Genomic DNA, 17,994 nt, shown 5'->3' with positions numbered 1-17,994 from the left:
GTATTTTACTATTTTTCTTGAATCCAAAGATTCATTAACATTGTAAAGGATCATTCATAATATAAAGAAAATCCTAGGCATCATTTTTCTCATACTTCTCTTGTTTGTCTGAGTGATTTCTCAGTGGATCTATGGCAATACACTTATCCCCCAACATCGTGGCATTGATATTTGAGCTCAAGCTAATAACTTGAGATAGGGTTCATGGTTTTCAAGAAGTATTTCATAGTGTACAAAGATTGTACATGATTTATTTATTCACTAAAATACATTGGGTTTCTATTTTTCATATCTTGTCTTATGTCTTGTTTATTCTTGAGAACCGCCACTGTTAATGGCTTACACCCCCCTCTCTTCCCCTACCAGTTCTTTGATCTTTATAATGGCAGGAGAGGTGAGGATATCTGATGTTTGTAGGCCCCATGCTTGTTAGAATGAGTCCTATTATTAGGGAGGAGTATACTTCCCTCTATTTCAACTACAGAGTCCTCCACATCCATCATCTTTTTAGGGGCTTGGCTCTAAATGCATCCGCCTAATTCTCTATTTTAATGAATTGGGATCCTCTTTCACTTAGTGAATTTTTTAGATAGTTCATTCCTATTGGAGGGAAGTACCTATTACTTACATACCTACCCCATATTGAGCTCCTAATACACAAGTCCCATGCTTTGATTGGTCCTTTGCTCCAACTAACCAAAGGGATGTGGAACATAATTGTGGGATAAATAAATATATGTACTATTTTGAGTTTGACATGCGAAGGCAAGGCTATTGAGTGCTAAGAATTCACATTCTTCTTGAGTTTCTCAAGAATCCAATTTGCTATGGTTGATTTAGTGACACCTATCCTCAATGGATGCCTCAAGTATTTGAAGATGTTACCCCTTTCATCCCAAGCTTTCAAGCTTGTCTTCTACTATACTGATGAGAAAGGACTTATGGAGGTTAATTTTTAACCTAAAAAGGATGATGGCTAATGATTAGAGAAAGGAATAGGTAATTAAAAAACATTTAGAGAGAGAGAGAGAGAGAGAGATGGTTACATGTAGCCACGTGTGCACACTTTTGCAAGAGTCTTCCTAGTATCACTACTTTTGGTGATACTTGTTCCACTTGTTGGACTCCTACAATTTTAGGACCACAAGTCAAGCGGTTGAGTTGTACTCCAATAAACTTGATTATATGAACTTAGATGGGTCGAATGGACCTATACGTGGCTTGGCCCTTAGTCTTCTTTTCAACTGGTCAATGCCACGTTGGCATATTCAAGTAAGTTCTATTAATACATTTATCATTTTGCGTCTAAAAGGCATCCTTAGATTAGCTTGAAAAGATACTTATCATCGAAATTTAAGAAGCCCCATCTTTTCATAAGGATAAGATTATTTTTCCCCCTTTCCAAAGTGCCCTTCAAATTCTAAGGGTGGTGGCCGTACTATCGAGAAAGAAGGGTTTGGAGAACTTTGGACGTTGCATCGTTAAGAGAAAGCACAGACCGCAATTGACTAGAAAAGGCAGGCATTCCAGAGAGCCGTCACACCCATTCCGTGCGGCGTGCAATTTCTTCGATGGTTTATTAGGAGGAGAACTTAGAAGTTAGAAGGACCTCAAAATCGTAGGAGGTAGGCGCAGGTGCCACGAGCACCGGGGATATTCCCAGGGACCCTACACGACCCGACGGGGATCAGAAGGTTCACCACCATTCCCGGTGGGCGCATATTTTGCCAGGTTATCATGTGAGCCATGCTCACATCCTTTCCTTTATTTGTATGAATCTTCATCCGCTCGACCTCCTCAGCGCTCTCAGAATCACAGAAGCCCGAATGCAGGTCCTCATGATTCTCTGTATCGCCCATTTTACCTGACCTGTAAGGACGAGAAAGAGGTATACACTTGGCCTAATCCTAGCTAGGCTCACAGAGACTGCACTGGATCGAGCATTCGTGTATTCATTTTCGTGTGCATCGATCAATCAATCCGGTAGTCCTGTCAAACTAAACTCATCATTGTTGTGATAGCTCCCATTAGCAGCAACTGGCTGATCTTATAATTAGTTGCACGAACAAATGCATTTGGCTGGAAATTTTCAAGGCTCTGGAAAGAGCCGGCTAAAACAAGCTTCCTAAAATGTGACGAAGTAGTCAGGAGGATTGGATAGCAGTACGCTGCACGACCAGTACTGTGTATACACGAATGTTTGGTTTATGTCACAGAATCCAGATCAAGAAGTTTGTGTCATCTTTTCCATTCTCGCAAACTCGACGTTATTCCTAGCTACGAGCAGCTTAATCAAGCAGCTCATGAGGTCCAACAGGTCCACGTATCTTGTCATTGGCAGTGGTAGGTAAGGATTGCACGCTTCTAGACTGTTGCAATCATGCCACGCCACAGTTGACACAGATTGTTGCAATGACGGACGGCGGAGCAAGCTCAGATAGCTTTCACTTAGATAATTACAATGGGGTTAACCGATGGGGAGCATAGGCGCTAATTAAGTGTGTGGCAAGCGGCAACTCCCTCGGCAGTAATTAATTGAGGCTCTGTGGCGATAGAAGTTTGAGATGTAATTAGTGGAAAAGTGTCTTTTGAATGACTATATGTACAAATTCTTGTGGCTATGGATGCAGGACGACGTTACTAGCTGTCCAGCTGTGATGGGACGATAATTAATTAGCAGGCGGCGGGCACCGGTGGTATCGAATCGGGTTATCTATTATTACATTGCATTTACAGTATTAGCAAGGATGGCGGGGGATGGGCAGCTGGAGTTGCTGTCGGCGCTGGACAGGGCGAAGACGCAGTGGTATCACTTCACGGCGATCATCATCGCGGGGATGGGCTTCTTCACGGACGCATACGACCTGTTCTGCATCTCGACGGTGACCAAGCTCCTGGGGCGGATCTACTACTTCGACCCGACGTCCAACAAGCCCGGGACGCTGCCGCCCAACGTGTCGGCGGCCGTGAACGGGGTGGCCCTGTGCGGGACCCTGGCCGGCCAGCTCTTCTTCGGCTGGCTGGGCGACAAGATGGGCCGCAAGAGGATCTACGGCATCACCCTGCTGCTTATGGTCATCTGCTCCGTCGCTTCGGGTCTCTCCTTCGGCGGCCACACCGCCAAGTCCGTCATGACCACCCTCTGTTTCTTCAGGTTCTGGCTGGGCTTAGGTATCGGCGGGGACTACCCTCTCTCCGCCACCATCATGTCGGAGTACGCCAACAAGCGCACGCGCGGCAGCTTCATCGCTGCAGTGTTCGCTATGCAGGTCAGCTCCTCCTCCTCTCTTCTTCTTCCTCTCCTTTAGTTTTCCCTCCAGGCTCCCCTCCCCTCTCCCTTGACTTTTTTAGTGAAATCCAAGTCCTTTCACACTTTGAGGCTTTGCTTTCTTCGTGGATCCTAACGTACGGAACTGTAGGCCACCTTGACCTATTGGGAAAACAATAATATTTGGAAACCGATTGGGAAACATAAGTTCATCATATGATCCTTTTCTTATGATCATACAAAGATATTTAAATAATCTAAATAAATATAATCATAAACTTTAGATTATATATAACAAGCTTACATATAAATGATAGGATGTAAGATATAATCATAAACTTTAGATTATATATAACAAGCTTACATATAAATGATAGGATGTAAGAAATTATTTAAAATAAAAATCAAAGCAATTCCATTTATAACGTATAGAAAATATTTTTAATGCAAATGTTAGCTCTCTATACATTGTTACACTCATAAATCTACCAATACCTTTGATTTGAATGATAATGATGGCATAATGACATATGTAAGAGCTAATCTATCCATAATCTATTTTATGTGCGAAATGGTTTTAGTAAATCTAATCACAAGAATAGTTCTCTTGATTCTATGGACCAAAAAGTGTGGTATGAATTTGTAACTTACAATATATATATATATATATATATATATATATAGAATACACGAAATTATAAATGCACATCTACCATGCTTTACAATCCATTATTAATAAGAATCCACCAAATACACTCACTTGAGAAGTTGAGATACGACATCTTCAAATTGGTTTCCTTTTGTATTAAATTGCATAATTGAACTTTGATTTGTAGATTTAAATTATACATTTATTTTTTTACAAAATATCAACTAGTATGTAGAGAAATATATATTTATGTTTAATATACTTTTAGAAGTTCACACTCACTTTTATTTGTATTAAGAACATTCTAAAATAGTGAATAAAACAGTGGAAATATCATATTGACGTTTTGGATTGTTGGGAAAGCTATCTTTAATAAAGTCATATTGAGTTTTGGAATTGTGAGGAAAGCCAAGCAGTATTGAGTGTTGACTTTTCGGGTTGCTGGGAAAGCCATATAAGACCAACTGGCAAAAAAAATTTAGGTGACCTTGATAAACTACCCATTGACCTAAAACCTGGAGAGTTCTATTAGAATCAATGTTCACAAAAAACCGAGGTCCAATGCAAAGTGAATTGCAAAAGTTTTAAAAAAACCTTCAAAATCTAAAGAACAAGGCTTAAAGCATTGAACTTTTAGCAAAATTTTAATTATACATAGAACGAGTACATGGATTTTAATTCAAAGATCCTTCCAAAATTTTGAAATAAGAGTTTTTTGTGATGGTCACTGAGTAGAACAAAGTTTAAACTAGTTTCCGAGATTTATATGTTAGTCGTAGGTATTTTTTGCTTGAGGTAAATGGGGTTAGGGACACTCAAGCGAGACATATGTTGCCAATCTCAGGGTATGGGGATCCTTGCCGGTGCGGCAGTGTCGATTATCGTATCAGCCGCGTTTAATAACGCGTACCCACGGGAGCCATACGGGGCCAGCAGCATCGACGCCCGGGCAGCATCCACACCCGAGCAGGCCGACTACGTGTGGCGCCTGGTGTTCATGTTCGGCGCCATCCCAGCGTTGCTCACCTACTACTGGCGCATGAAGATGCCCGAGACGGCACGGTACACGGCCTTGGTCGAAGGGGACGTGAAGCGGGCGGCCATGGACATGAGCAAGGTCTTGGACATGAATCTGGAAGTTGAGCAGGAGAAGGTACGTGCAAATGGTTATAATCACACGAACAGTAGCTGCACCGATGAAATAAACGATGCAGCAAATATTGCGATATGAACACGAGGTGACTAGCTAGAACAACGTTATCCATGTATTGATATCGTACATTGCATTGCTATCCAAAGGTGGATCGCTTCAAGGCTGTGGAAGACAAGTTCGGGCTGTTCTCATGGCAGTTCGCCTGGCGGCACGGGTTGCACTTGCTGGGCACCACGAGCACCTGGTTTCTGCTGGACATAGCCTTCTACAGCCAAAACCTCTTCCAGAAGGACATCTTCACGGTTGTAGGATGGTTGCCCAAGCCCGAAAAAATGAGCGCCCTGGAGGAGGTATTCAAGATCAGCCGCGCGCAGGGTCTCGTCGCGCTCTGTTCCACAGTCCCGGGCTACTGGTTCACGGTGGTCTTCGTCGACATCCTGGGCCGCTTCTTCATCCAGGTAAGTATTCTTTCGCAAGTACGCTATAAGTCATCCTAACAGGAGCACGAGAGCAAGGAAAAGATAATAATGTGAGGGTATGTCATCCATATATATTGCAGGTGATGGGCTTTGCCATGATGACGGCCTTCATGCTCGGGCTGGCGGGGTCCAACGACAGCCTGAAGGCGCACCACCATCTCACCTTCGTTGTGTTGTACGCCTTCACCTTCTTCTTCGCCAACTTCGGGCCCAATAGCACCACCTTCATCATCCCGGCGGAGATCTTCCCAGCCAGGATGCGCTCCACCTGCCACGGCATCTCGGCGGCGGCCGGCAAGGCAGGCGCCATCGTGGGCGCCTTCGGCTTCCTGTACGCGGCCCAGGACAGCAATAACCCGGACAAGGGCTACCGCCCCGGCCTGGGCGTCCGCAACTCCCTCTTCATCATGGGTGCCATCAACGGCTTGGGCCTGCTCTTCTCCTTCCTCCTGCCGGAGACCAAAGGCCGCTCCCTCGAGGACATCTCCGGCGAGAATGAGCTTGCGGCCGTCAAGCTTGCCCCCGTCTACAAGATCACTCGCTCTCGGAACAAGTCCGTGGCCCCCTCCTCCCCGCCCGCTTCCGACTACGCCTAACCCCCGAGCACCCCCTCGAATGCTTTCACTACCTATTTCGACTCCCCTCCCTCTTTGGATACCATGCTAACACATCGCACCATCTTAACCTTACCTTGTCCACTCCACAATTGCTTGATTTTTCCTTCCTCCCTCTCGTGTTACTACTCTCACATATCTTGACCTTACTTTCCCTTGAATCTCCTTTACACTCACCCCACACTCATCACATTCGATTTTGGTATTCTCTTGTTTATGTACACCCCACACATTCTTATCATATATCATCTCAATAAAAATTTAATTGCTCAAATCACATGGATTCAAGACATGGGGTTTTTCTAAAAGGGGCCTTCTTTTGATAGAAACATCAATATTATTATATCACATTTTTTACAAAAAGATATTGTTCGATAGGGGTATTTACAAGCTAAATTCAAAAATGTATATTTTCTGCATGAAAAATTTATAGATAAGGGGTTTTTAAAACTAAGCCTTGAATAGATGTCATAATAATGGTCTACATATTTAGCCTCCCCATAGATGCATTTTATGGACTTTAAATTGTATATATATGAGCATTGTCTACACAAACAAATAAATATTTTGTATCAAGAAACATATGTCCATGCTCCTGTTAACTTTACAACTTTACAACAAACAATGAAATAGAGGCTGGAAACTTTGCACCTGATGTTGGTGTCAACATCCTCTTGTCGCGATTGATCAAATTTAGTATTTATAAGGTTTTCACAAAGCTTAGCTTTTGCTTTTCCTTATAATTATTATCCATTTTATATTACTTCTCTTCTTCCTCTTACATTAGTATAGTTTTAATACTTTCTTTGTTTCCCAAGGTTCAAACTTATGTGGGTGCGTTGTCGGAGGGGTTTTTGTCGAAAGGTCGAATCCACCGGGGATCAGAAGTAGAAGGAAGTAGAGATAGGAGGTGGAAGAGAAGATAGACAATACCCAAGTGGTAAACACTACAAAAACAAATCACAATGAATTGAATCAATATGTATTGAAAGAACTTGGAATCTTCGTACTACTCAGAAGCAAACTCCAGGCATTAGATCTCCTAGAGCTTCTTCGTAGAACAAAACGTGCATAAAAGTTACAGCTCCTTCTTTGCTGTTTGGAACCCAAATCTGATGGCTCCGTTGGCTCCAAAAGGAGAGTAAAACCTCAGGACACCTGGTCATGGATCTCCAAGATCACTCCTTCTTCTTCTTTCAGTTCAATCTGCAGTTTTTGGCTTGTTTACAGTGATCGCAACGCGCACGATTTCGTCAATCTATCCCTCTTGTGAGAATCCCCTAATTGGCTGAAAAAGTAACTTACTTTTTGCATGCTATCCTAATTTAGAAGCTTTTCTAACTTTTTTAAAATTTTACATTTAATAATATAAAAAATATGCTAAAATTATCCAAAAATCTAGTATTTTCAGATAATCCATGCAACTCACACTAGTAATAATGGCTCAGATCACATTGACTCTCTAGATTAATAAAGGAGTCGAATGATGATGCATTTCATACTTTTTCACATTGTGTCCTCATAACATCACGACATCTACCCCCTCTGAACCTGTACATCCTCCGGTATGTGCCAAAATCCTAGTTGTCACCGGATTCTGAGTCCTCCTCATCCTCTCCAAACATATCCTTTACTTCTTCATCTTCCATATCTTCATGGCTAGCCCTTGTATCATAACCACTATTTTCTTCCAATTCTAGCAACTCATAGGTAGTAGATTCTCGCCTTTTGAATGATTTGATTCTTTTCCCTGCTACCAGAAGTTTGATGGCTGTCCCATCCAGCTCATTTAATGCATAAGTAGCATTATCAAACACATGTTTTACCACATAAAGTCCAAACCATCTTTTGGAAACTTTATGCATGGCACTATGCTGGTTATCTAGACTTCTATCATAAACCAACACCCAATCCCCATCTTGTATGGTTCTTGGTCTCAGTCTATGCCTTTTGTCAAGCCGTTTCTTGTTCTGTATCCTTGATGCCCTTAACTTTGCAGTTGTTGCCTCTATGTCTTCTGACTTTCTTTCCAACTATCTAATGCAGAAGGCCAATAACTCCTCTCGATTCAACTCCTCTTTCCAAGGTAGCACACTTCATGTGACTGTCATCTCTTCTATCGGCATGATAGGTTTTTGACCATACATCAATTCTAGAGGCATATATCCTGTAACAGTATTATGAGTTGTTTTGTCAGCCCACAAAGCATAAGGGAGCAATCGCGTCCACTCTTTTACCTTCTCTCCACATGCTTTTGCCAATGCCTTCACAATAGGTGGGTGACCTCTTTCACTTTTTTCATTTCCTTCAGGGTTATAGGCTGAAGTTAAAGCAAGCTTTATCCCCAACTGTGCAAAGAAATCATGAGCTTCATCTGCATCCAACTCAACCCTATCTGTTGTAAATTTTCCCACACAGCCATACCGACGAAAGATCTCTTCTAAGAGAAAAGTACACACGGCATTTGTTGTCTTAGTACATAAAGCTTTTCCTTCCACTTGATTAGTCAAGTCTTCACGAGCAAGCACAAGATAACTCATTTGCCAAAGACCTGTAGGCATTGTGACCCAATCCACCGTCCACTTAAAATGAAGAGATAATGGATATGTGGGTTGCAATCCATCCCGATGTCTCACAGTTGAATACATTTGACATGTCGTACATGTTTCCACAAAGTGAGAAACATCCTTATACATACCCTACCACCAATATCTTCCTTTAACCTTTGTAAAAATACCCCAAACATCTCTATGACCAGCCCACAAGCTTTCATGAAATTCTTACATTACTTTTACTTGTGAAGCTCTATCACTCAAAACTCGCAATGGCATACCCTATTTCTTTTTAGTATGTTTCCATAAGTATCCATCTTTTTTAAAAAAACCCATACGCTTTTCTCTTAATTTTCTTAAACTCCTCATCTGACCATTCATCTCTCTTTGTTAATTTACTAAGGTATTGACCAATTCTTAGTCACTCTCCTACATATTTGTCTTCCAGAAACACTTCTACACAAGATACAAAACATCTAAAGTGTCTTCTCTTTGTTGTCCAAGCTTTTGTTAATGCTGTAGCAACACCTTGCATTGCTAAATTTGCTCTTGCAACATCATTTTCAGCCATAAGAAAGTCATCTTCTTTCTCCTCATCCATCATCCCATCTTCATTCTCATAACGTGCTCGAGATAACATGTCTGCCACTGTGTTATCTCTTCCTGCAATATGCTAAAATTCAGGGTTCAAAGATTTGATGTATGCAATCCACCAAAGCATAGCAATGTCTGGAGTAGCACAATTAGTAATCATACCCAATACCGACAAACAATCGATCTCAATGACTACATGAGGACCCATAAAATACTCCTTATCACATTTAAGGGCTGTCACAATTCCCCATAATTCTCTTTTTACCTGTGGATATCTTCTCTGTCGTTCAGTCAATACTTTTGCACTAAAGCGAATTGCATATCTTTTTCCTTCCTCATCATCTTGCCTAATTGCCCATCCAATCCCGATTGGGCTTGTGTCGACAATAATAATGATAGGCTTTCCATGTGAATAGTCAGCCTTTCTCAATGTAGAAACAAATTTTAAGAGTTGCTTCAATTTCTTCATTGCTTTCTTATGCTTCCTTTCCCAATGAAATTTCTGACCTTTCCTTAGAAGCTGGTAAAGAGCATCGGCTACATGTGCAAAGTGAGGAATCCATATCAAATAGAACACACATGCACCCAAGAATCTATGCACCTCTAATACATTCGTGCATACATCTTGCATTCTATCAATCATATCTATTTTTTATGGTGATGTTCTTTGCCCATAAGGCCCACACATATGCCCAACAATCAAAACCTCTTCAACTCCAAAGACAGACTTTTGTCCAGAAAGAGTTAAATGCACCTCTTCTAGACATTTCAAAATCCTCTCACAATCCACAATATGGTCTATAACAAAGTGTCTGCATCCATGAGCATCCATCTCTTCATTCTTTTCATCCACTGGACACCCTTTGATTGGAACATAATCCAAGAAGGGCATAGTCACTTATGGTATAAAATCCATGAGTATCCTATTCATAGCATTTGTCATGTGTGCCACTGAGTTTGTTGCACCCTATGGGAGAGTACACATCTGTACTAACCCCAAAGGAGTCTTCATGGTTGTGATATCCCTGCTTTCAATTGCAAGCTGAAACTAATCATAACTTGAGTTAAGATCACCCAAAGAATAGTTCACTCTGCCTGCAAAAGCCTCTACAAATTCATCAACCACAGGACCTGCATCCACATTTCTTATGGTCACTTTATTGACTGGTTGTATGTCTTGAATAAATCTCAAAGCCTCATTCTTTTTGGGCACAATAAACCAACGATTTGAGTACATGGCTAAAGAAGGATCCAAAATCTTCATGCGAATCTTTTTATTTAGCAAATGCATCAGCTTTGGCAAGCAAGCTTTAGGCACTGGAATAGGCCTCAAGTTTCATGGTACATGTGGCATAGTAAATATGACCATAGGAGAGACAACATTTGGGTCCACACAACCTATTTCACTTGGCTGAAATGCCAATGCCTTTCCATGCCTAGCCAATATTCGAATAAAATACTTTCTCTCAGCAGGCAAAAGAAACCCTTCTGCGCCATCTTTCAATTCCTATAGTGTTTCAGATGTAAACTGATGACCTATATCTTTAGGATCTCGTAAGCTTGGCTGTCTTGACACTTTTTCATACATACCCTCACTCTCTAGTGGAAGTGGCAAAGCAATTGGTTTCACCTTGTTATCAACTATCTTATACTTTGTCTCCACAAGTGCTTCAGCCCATTGTAATCCTTCCTGTTGAGCAAACAATGCTATAACATCATACATATCCAAAGAACATACTGACAACACTCTATTTTCAGCCTCATTCTCTGTATGTATAGTCGCTGAAATTTTAGCCATAGGGTCAGTAATATTCAGCCCATAAAAGATGTCTGAAATGCCATCATTTTCAGCTAACAATCCCATTGCTCTCAGTTTCTTAGTAGCCCATTTCATAGATATGCGTTCAGCCCTACACATAGCTTCCATAGGCTTAAACCAACATGAACTGTTTCCTCTATATTGAGAATTACCAATAGTAAATGCATGCTTTATTTCATCAAGAGGCGAGTACACTCTCTGAATAGCACTACTGTAGCCCCACATTACAACAATGCTTAATGAAAATCGAGGTCTTTGAATTCCCTTGCATTTGGAACCAAAGGAGACTCTCGAAGCGTATCATACGATTTCTAGGATGATTAACACAAACAGTAAGAAATTGGACAACTTTTCTCCCTTCCTTGCTTCTGACTCTTGCATAAGCAGAACCATTATCAAGTACCTTTGTTTCCATACGCACACCTATAATATAGGGCTATCCCAAAATCACTGCATATAAGGAATTATCTTGCACAAAGAAGTGTTTCTCTTCCTATACATCACCAATCGTCACTTTTACATTAGGACATGCAGCATAGAGCTCCCCTGAAGAATTATTTGCAGATCTCATTTGCCAACCATGATCAATGTCTACAAGCCATGCACCATTTTCATACAATCCACGCTCAATCACATTTATCTTAGACCCACGGTCAAGTAAAGCAACACAAGGAGTTTCACACTTCCCTATTTTCACTACCGTTTTAGTGGTAGCTCTAGCCCAATGATTTCTTGTGTAGTGACTTCGAGGAATAAATCCTAGAGTCTCTTCTCCATATTGTTGCATTTGCCTTACTCCACCATGCATATTGCTACAAGACAATGTATTTTCAGCCACTTTCTTCTCTTTTCCACATGTTGTCCATTGATTTTAGTAGCATCCTGCATAGACAATCCTATATTTACTTCATGCTCATATTCAGCCCGAATATCCAAAAAACCAGTTTCCTCTTCAAATTGCAGCAATGCACTAGTGGTATCACCAAGAAACTAACGCTTCCTTTTAATTATGTCAATGATCTCATCATGAAATTCTAGCTTGGCAATGCCAAGCACCTCTCCCAAGGTAAATTCCATCCGACTATTTAAGATCCGTTCTTCAAGAACCTTCTTAAGATTTGTGGCTGTCTCAATGTAAGATTGCAACTTATATCCTGGCTGCTTGCCCTTCTTTTTGCCCTCTTTTTTGTTATCCTATTTGTGCTCCTGACTGATCTCTTCCATAACATGCTTAGGAGGTGGCTGATTTCCAACTTTAGGCTGATCAATACTTCTTCTTGTCATTCTTTTAGATGTCCCTGCAATATCTTCATCTCTTTTTCATTTTTCTTCCACAAGTACATCTGTGTTTTGTACCTTTGCTAAATATGCATACACTAAATATGCATCTACCAGTGATTCCCAACTAGTTATGCCACGAATGTCTTGCCCTGCATGAGACATTTCACTATCAGTGACCTTTCTCTTTTCAACTGCATGTAAAACATGTGTCCATATTTGAGCCTTTGGACTAACCATCACTTGGCCATGCATTCTATCCAACTGTAGACCAAAAGTAGAAGCATATACCACCGCATAAGCATTTTGGATAGCCAAAGTCTTCCAATAACTTCTACATACCTCCCTTTCCAAAATTCAAAGCAAGAGGCAATCTCGTTTCTTGTGCATGGATCTTGCCATCTTTCCAAAATATGAGCTGTCGTGCCAAGGCCTCCTGATAGGTAGCACAATCCTTTCTCTCATGCTGCAAACTGTCACACCACATACATCTTTTTTCAAGTTTAGGGGCTACTGCCCGTCCCCTTTCCTCTTGTCCTTTTTCATCCAATTTTGCAACCTTCAATTGCAGACCCTGTATCCCTTTAATCAATTCATCCAAGACATCTTCCCTAATAGAGGGAACAATAGCAAGTACAACCATAGGGTTAGCCACAGAAGCCGGTGGCTTACTGGATATTTCAACTGTTTTGCCTGTAACAGTGGGCAAACTAGAGACATGAAATCTTTCTCTTCTTCTATGCTTCTTCACAAGTGTAGTAAGAGCTTCCTTGACATGTCTCCACTCTGTTTTGAAACCTGTCTCTGTAGTATGATCCTCCAGTAAATCATCAAGCTTCTCTTGAAGCTCAGGATCAGCTGCCTGTAGAAACAATTCAATTTTCTGACTTGCAAGAGCTTGTTGTTCTGTGAGATCCAACTACTCAAATCGACTTTCAAATTCTCTTAACAATTCTCTGGCCACAAGACCCTTATTGGGTTGTATAACCCACTCCTGAAAAGTCTTGTGCGTAATCAAACTGGTGTCCTCAATGTAAAATTCTTCCATGAGTGTCTTCTTGAAGGCTACCCAGTCTGCATCCTGTGAGTATAATTCAATAATCCGTGCTTTCAGTTAATGAATAGTAGCACGTACAAAATACCGGCTCCATGCAGATTGAGCCACTCCAAAGAATTCCATCTTTTGAGCATAGGTATGTACATATGTAGATACATTCCTACCATTGAATAACTTCACCTCACGCTCAACTGCTTGCAAAGCATTCATCACAACACTTTCTATTTGAGCTAAAGCTTGCATCACCCGTTCTTATTGTTGTACCTGCATAATCATGCTCATATTTTGCACCAATTGCTGTAAAATATCACTGGAGAATGTATTCGAAGATTCTCCCATCTTGTATTTCCTTCTCCTGATGACCTTTCATGTCAAGTTCACTAATGTCGGAGGGGTTTTGTCGAAAGGCCGAATCCACCAGGGATCAGAATTAGAAGGAAGTAGAGATAGGAGATGGAAGAGAAGATAGAGAATACCCAAGTGGTAAACACTACAAAAACAAATTACAATGAATTGAATCAATATGTATTGAAAGAACCTGGAATCTTCATACTACTCAGAAGCAATCTCCATGCATTAGATCTCCTGGAGCTTCTTCGTAGAACAAAACGTGCATAAAAATTACAGCTCCTTCTCTGTTGCTCGGAACCCAAATCTGATGGCTCTGTTGGCTCCGAAAGGGGGATAAAACTCCAGGACACCTACTCACGGATCTCCCAGATCACTCCTTCTTCTTCTTTTAGTTCAATCTGCAATTTTCAGCCTATTTACATTGATCGCGACGCGTGCGATTTCGTTAATCTCTCCCTCTTGTGAAAATCTCCTAATTGGATGAAAAAGCAACTTGCTTTTTTGCATGCCATCCTAATCTAAAAGCTCTTCTAACTTTTTTGGATTTTTACAATTAATAATATCAAAAATAGGCTAAAATTATCCAAAAATCTAGTATTTTTTTGTAATCCATGTAACTCACACTAGTACTAATGGCTCAGAGCACATTGACTCTCTAGATCAATAAAGAAGTCGGATGATGATGCATTCCATACTTTTTCACAATGTGTCCTTATAACATCACGATAGCGTTGAAAATACTTGCATATATGAATATTTTATTCTTGTTATGTGTGTCTTTGTCACAAAAGTTGAAAATACTAATGAATTTTTCAATAGAAGATGGAGTTAAACTAATGAAATAAAGTTGTGTAAGATATAAGTTCTTATGATAGTGCTTGCATAACTTGCAAAACCTAGTTGTGCATACTCGACTCACAAAACAAAGAGATAAGTTCGAGTTTAATAGTGTGTGTGTACCATTGGAAAAAGAGCTGAATGCACTCTGCCTTATGGAGTTTGTATACAACTCAGTAATGCAATTTTTTAGTCGAGAATAGAAACAATTGAAAAATCTATTTTTTGCTCATTGATATTGTTGTGGAAAAACAATATGCTACAAATTTGATATATGTTCAAGCTCAATAGTAGAACATTGGAAAAAGAGTTGAATGTTATTTACCTTGTATAAATTATTGATGGGACCTAAAATGGGCCGGCACTGGCTCATGCACTAGCCGGACCTCTATCATGCGCTCAACAACCCCACGGCCTCGTGGCCAGGAGCATGGATGACACATACATCATATTCCTAAACATCTTGCGTTTGTATCACATCTCGTAGTCCAACTCTAACCCAATTAACACTCCTTAGAGGGAGTCCCTAGCACATTTCCAAATAGCACGAAGTACAGACATAGGAGGTCCTCCCACGGCTGACTGCCGCTACCTCACTGTGACTCTCCTATACCTTGGGGATTGGCCCCTCGATGCGTTGCTAAGCACATATAACACAATATCGCACACATTTCCACTCAAGGTACCAATTGATCGTATCCAGGAATGTACCATACCTCACTTTCTTTCCCTTAGACCCAACGCCTAGCCTACAGCTTGGACAACTTCACTTACTCAATGTTGGTCATATTCCTCTAAAAAGCAATTGCCATGCATCTAGGAGATATTATCTGATACCTTTTATCATTTTATGCTTCATGCAAATTGTGAATGTCCACGTGCTCAAACAATTAAGAAAATCAACATTGGTGCACATGTGGAAAACATTTATTTCAATGATTTTGACTATCGCTCGTATGCGGCGTTGCATGAACCTAGCACCGAGAAACCCTCGTGCTACTAGGTCCTTAATTTTTAATTATCGATCAGCCTAAATGGTATGCATAAAAACCAGTAAGTTTTTCATCATTTTATTCAGCATTTAGACACTTTTTATACACTCTACCCTCTCATCCGTTTAGGTTGTGCATGGTGCATAGGTTTAGGGTTCATTTTCCATGTTTTTATTGTACAAAAAACCATAAAAACTCACTACAACATAAAGGTAGGGATGAACTGAGGCTAAACCTCATACTTCAGACCCCCCATACATCCACAAATATGAATCTTATTTTTCCTTAATTTTCGGCACTCAAAATCTATTTTTTCCCTATTTTTTTCCATTTTTCCTATTTTTCTTGTATTTTTTGCAATACTAAATGACTAAAAATTCAAAATGAGTTATGGAATGTGTCCCTTAGGTTTATTTGCAGCAAAAACACAAGTTTAGTTGGTGTGTCTTATTATAATTTCCATTGATATATCAAAAACACCTAATTTTCCCATATTTCACGTGTTTTACGGGTTTTACACTATTAATTTCATCCACAACACTTATGATTTTCTGATTTTCTGATTTCAAACAGTTGGAAGACATTGCAAACAACATTATAATGCATAATCATCCCATGGGAACAAGTATTCATGAAGCAAATTGCATCAAACATCAATTTCCTTTGTAAAAATGAGATTACCGGTCTTTGCGGGTTGCGGGTTTTTATTTACCTTATCTTGGGACTGATTTCCAGCCACCATTAATATCCATGACAGTCCATAATCAGCAATCTTCCTTCCTCTTGCACCACGGAGCAATCCGGTCTTCATTGGACAAGCATCCATCATCCATTCTTCTTCCTCTTCTTCACCACATGAATCTGCCTTTAGGGGAGAGAGAGGGAGGAGAGAGAAATACTGAAATCAGAATTCTTCACAGAGACCACCATTTCTCGAGCGAGAGGTGGCGATATGATTGGCATCCAGGAGGGAAGCAAGGGCAATGATCAGTTATAGTGGTTGTTTGCAGGCAGGGAGAAGCCCCATCCATCCATGGCGTGAAAATCGGCGTTGTTGTTGGTGCCCTCTTCTCCTCTCTCTCCACGATTTTCCTCTCTTCTATTTGCATGCCTTTTGGTTGGGGGGTTAAAATTCCCCCAAAGGGCACCCCCCCCTTTGGTCCATGTTGTGGCCACCCTTTCAAATCTTGACCATTTCTTGGCCATTTCCCCATCCGGACTTGGAATTGAGCTCTGAAAAATCCTGGGCGTCTGGCTTGGCACCCTGCATTGTCCGGTAACTCGTGTCAACCCGCATGACTGACTGAAAAATTGTGAAAAATCAACAAATATCGCTCGGGCGCCTTTAAAGCACTTTGGCGCTTAAAATTGTCCTAGATCGAGCCGCCGCCTTCGACGTTGAATATTTTTCCCTTGATATTCATAATTTTTAGCTATTTTTAAGCACTTCTTGGCACCAAAATTTCGCTCTCATTGGCAACCACGGGATAGGGCGACTCAGCCCGTCGAATCCCACACCAGATATGCACAAAACAACCAAAGGAAGCATCAAGCTGATACAAAACAAATAGATACTAAACACAGCACAATGCTCACCCTACCCTTGACACAACCAAGGCATGACATCCACAAGGAGTAGGCCTAGCATAATCTGATAAAAGATCCGAAGCTAGTCACTAACCAACTGTTCCAACACGGCCAAACTAAAAAGAACTGTCAAAGAGGTTGCCCTAAGTGGTGGTCTGAACTACCTACCTAACTAAGGACAACACAACTAGGAGCTCCTACTAGGCGAGGACTCCTATAGCCTGATCAAGAAGTATTTTCTTATAATACATCTCTTCTTTTAGGGTTTTTATTTTCTATACTCGGGTATATAAAAAGGAGGGAGCTGAGCATAGTGACCCAAGGAGAACACGGCATCGGCCTCAGGACCTGTCTCGGTACCCAAGAACCTACCAAGCCCTCGCAAGGTGACACTTAATCCTTTTCTAACGCTCACTTTTATTTTCGCTCCAACCTTCCTTATTTTCTTCTTTTTCAGCAAGAAGCCACCCCTAGGAAGACAAGGCATCAGCCCCGGGCCTGACTCGTCCCCAAGAACCTACCAGGCCTTCGCAAGGCGATGATCAACCGCTCATAAATTTTTCTTTCTTTTCTTTTATTTGATAGGGGTTAAAACCCCTTTTTACACACCTTTGTATATTTTTATTTTCTTTAAGATATTCAGGGTTTCTTTTCATCAACATTCTTTTCCTTCTGGTAGGCTTCTCTAATTGCCTCACAACTAACAGGAACTCCTAGAACGGCTGCCTAGCAGGCTAGCAGAACAGGGTCACTAGGACTCCCTA

The 17,994-nt window shown here is 40.9% G+C and overlaps 1 protein-coding gene across 1 annotated transcript; it reads left to right on the top strand.

Moving 5' to 3' along the window:
* Positions 1–1,637: 1,637 nt before the first annotated feature.
* LOC148026555 (putative inorganic phosphate transporter 1-3) lies at positions 1,638–6,453 on the top strand. Its single transcript, XM_087690994.1, has 5 exons — positions 1,638–1,888; positions 2,631–3,269; positions 4,762–5,070; positions 5,217–5,528; positions 5,630–6,453. The coding sequence occupies exons 2-5, from the start codon at positions 2,748–2,750 to the stop codon at positions 6,143–6,145; spliced, it is 1,659 nt and encodes a 552-aa protein (XP_087547120.1). The 5' UTR covers positions 1,638–1,888; positions 2,631–2,747; the 3' UTR covers positions 6,146–6,453.
* The last annotated feature ends 11,541 nt before the right edge of the window (positions 6,454–17,994 follow it).

Source organism: Lygodium microphyllum, chromosome 13 (genome assembly GCF_053477565.2).
Source record: "Lygodium microphyllum isolate KBCC chromosome 13, Lygodium_microphyllum_v1.1.10, whole genome shotgun sequence".
NCBI classification, from domain to species: Eukaryota; Viridiplantae; Streptophyta; class Polypodiopsida; order Schizaeales; family Lygodiaceae; genus Lygodium; species Lygodium microphyllum.
This window is presented reverse-complemented; position numbering and strand designations above follow the sequence as displayed.

Coding starts and splice junctions, on each gene's coding strand:
- LOC148026555 (XM_087690994.1), top strand. CDS start 2,748: ATGGCGGGGGATGGGCAGCTGGAGTTGCTGTCGGCGCTGGACAGGGCG. Junction 3,270..4,761: donor CTGCAGTGTTCGCTATGCAG/GTCAGCTCCTCC, acceptor TGCCAATCTCAG/GGTATGGGGATCCTTGCCGG. Junction 5,529..5,629: donor TGGGCCGCTTCTTCATCCAG/GTAAGTATTCTT, acceptor TATATATTGCAG/GTGATGGGCTTTGCCATGAT.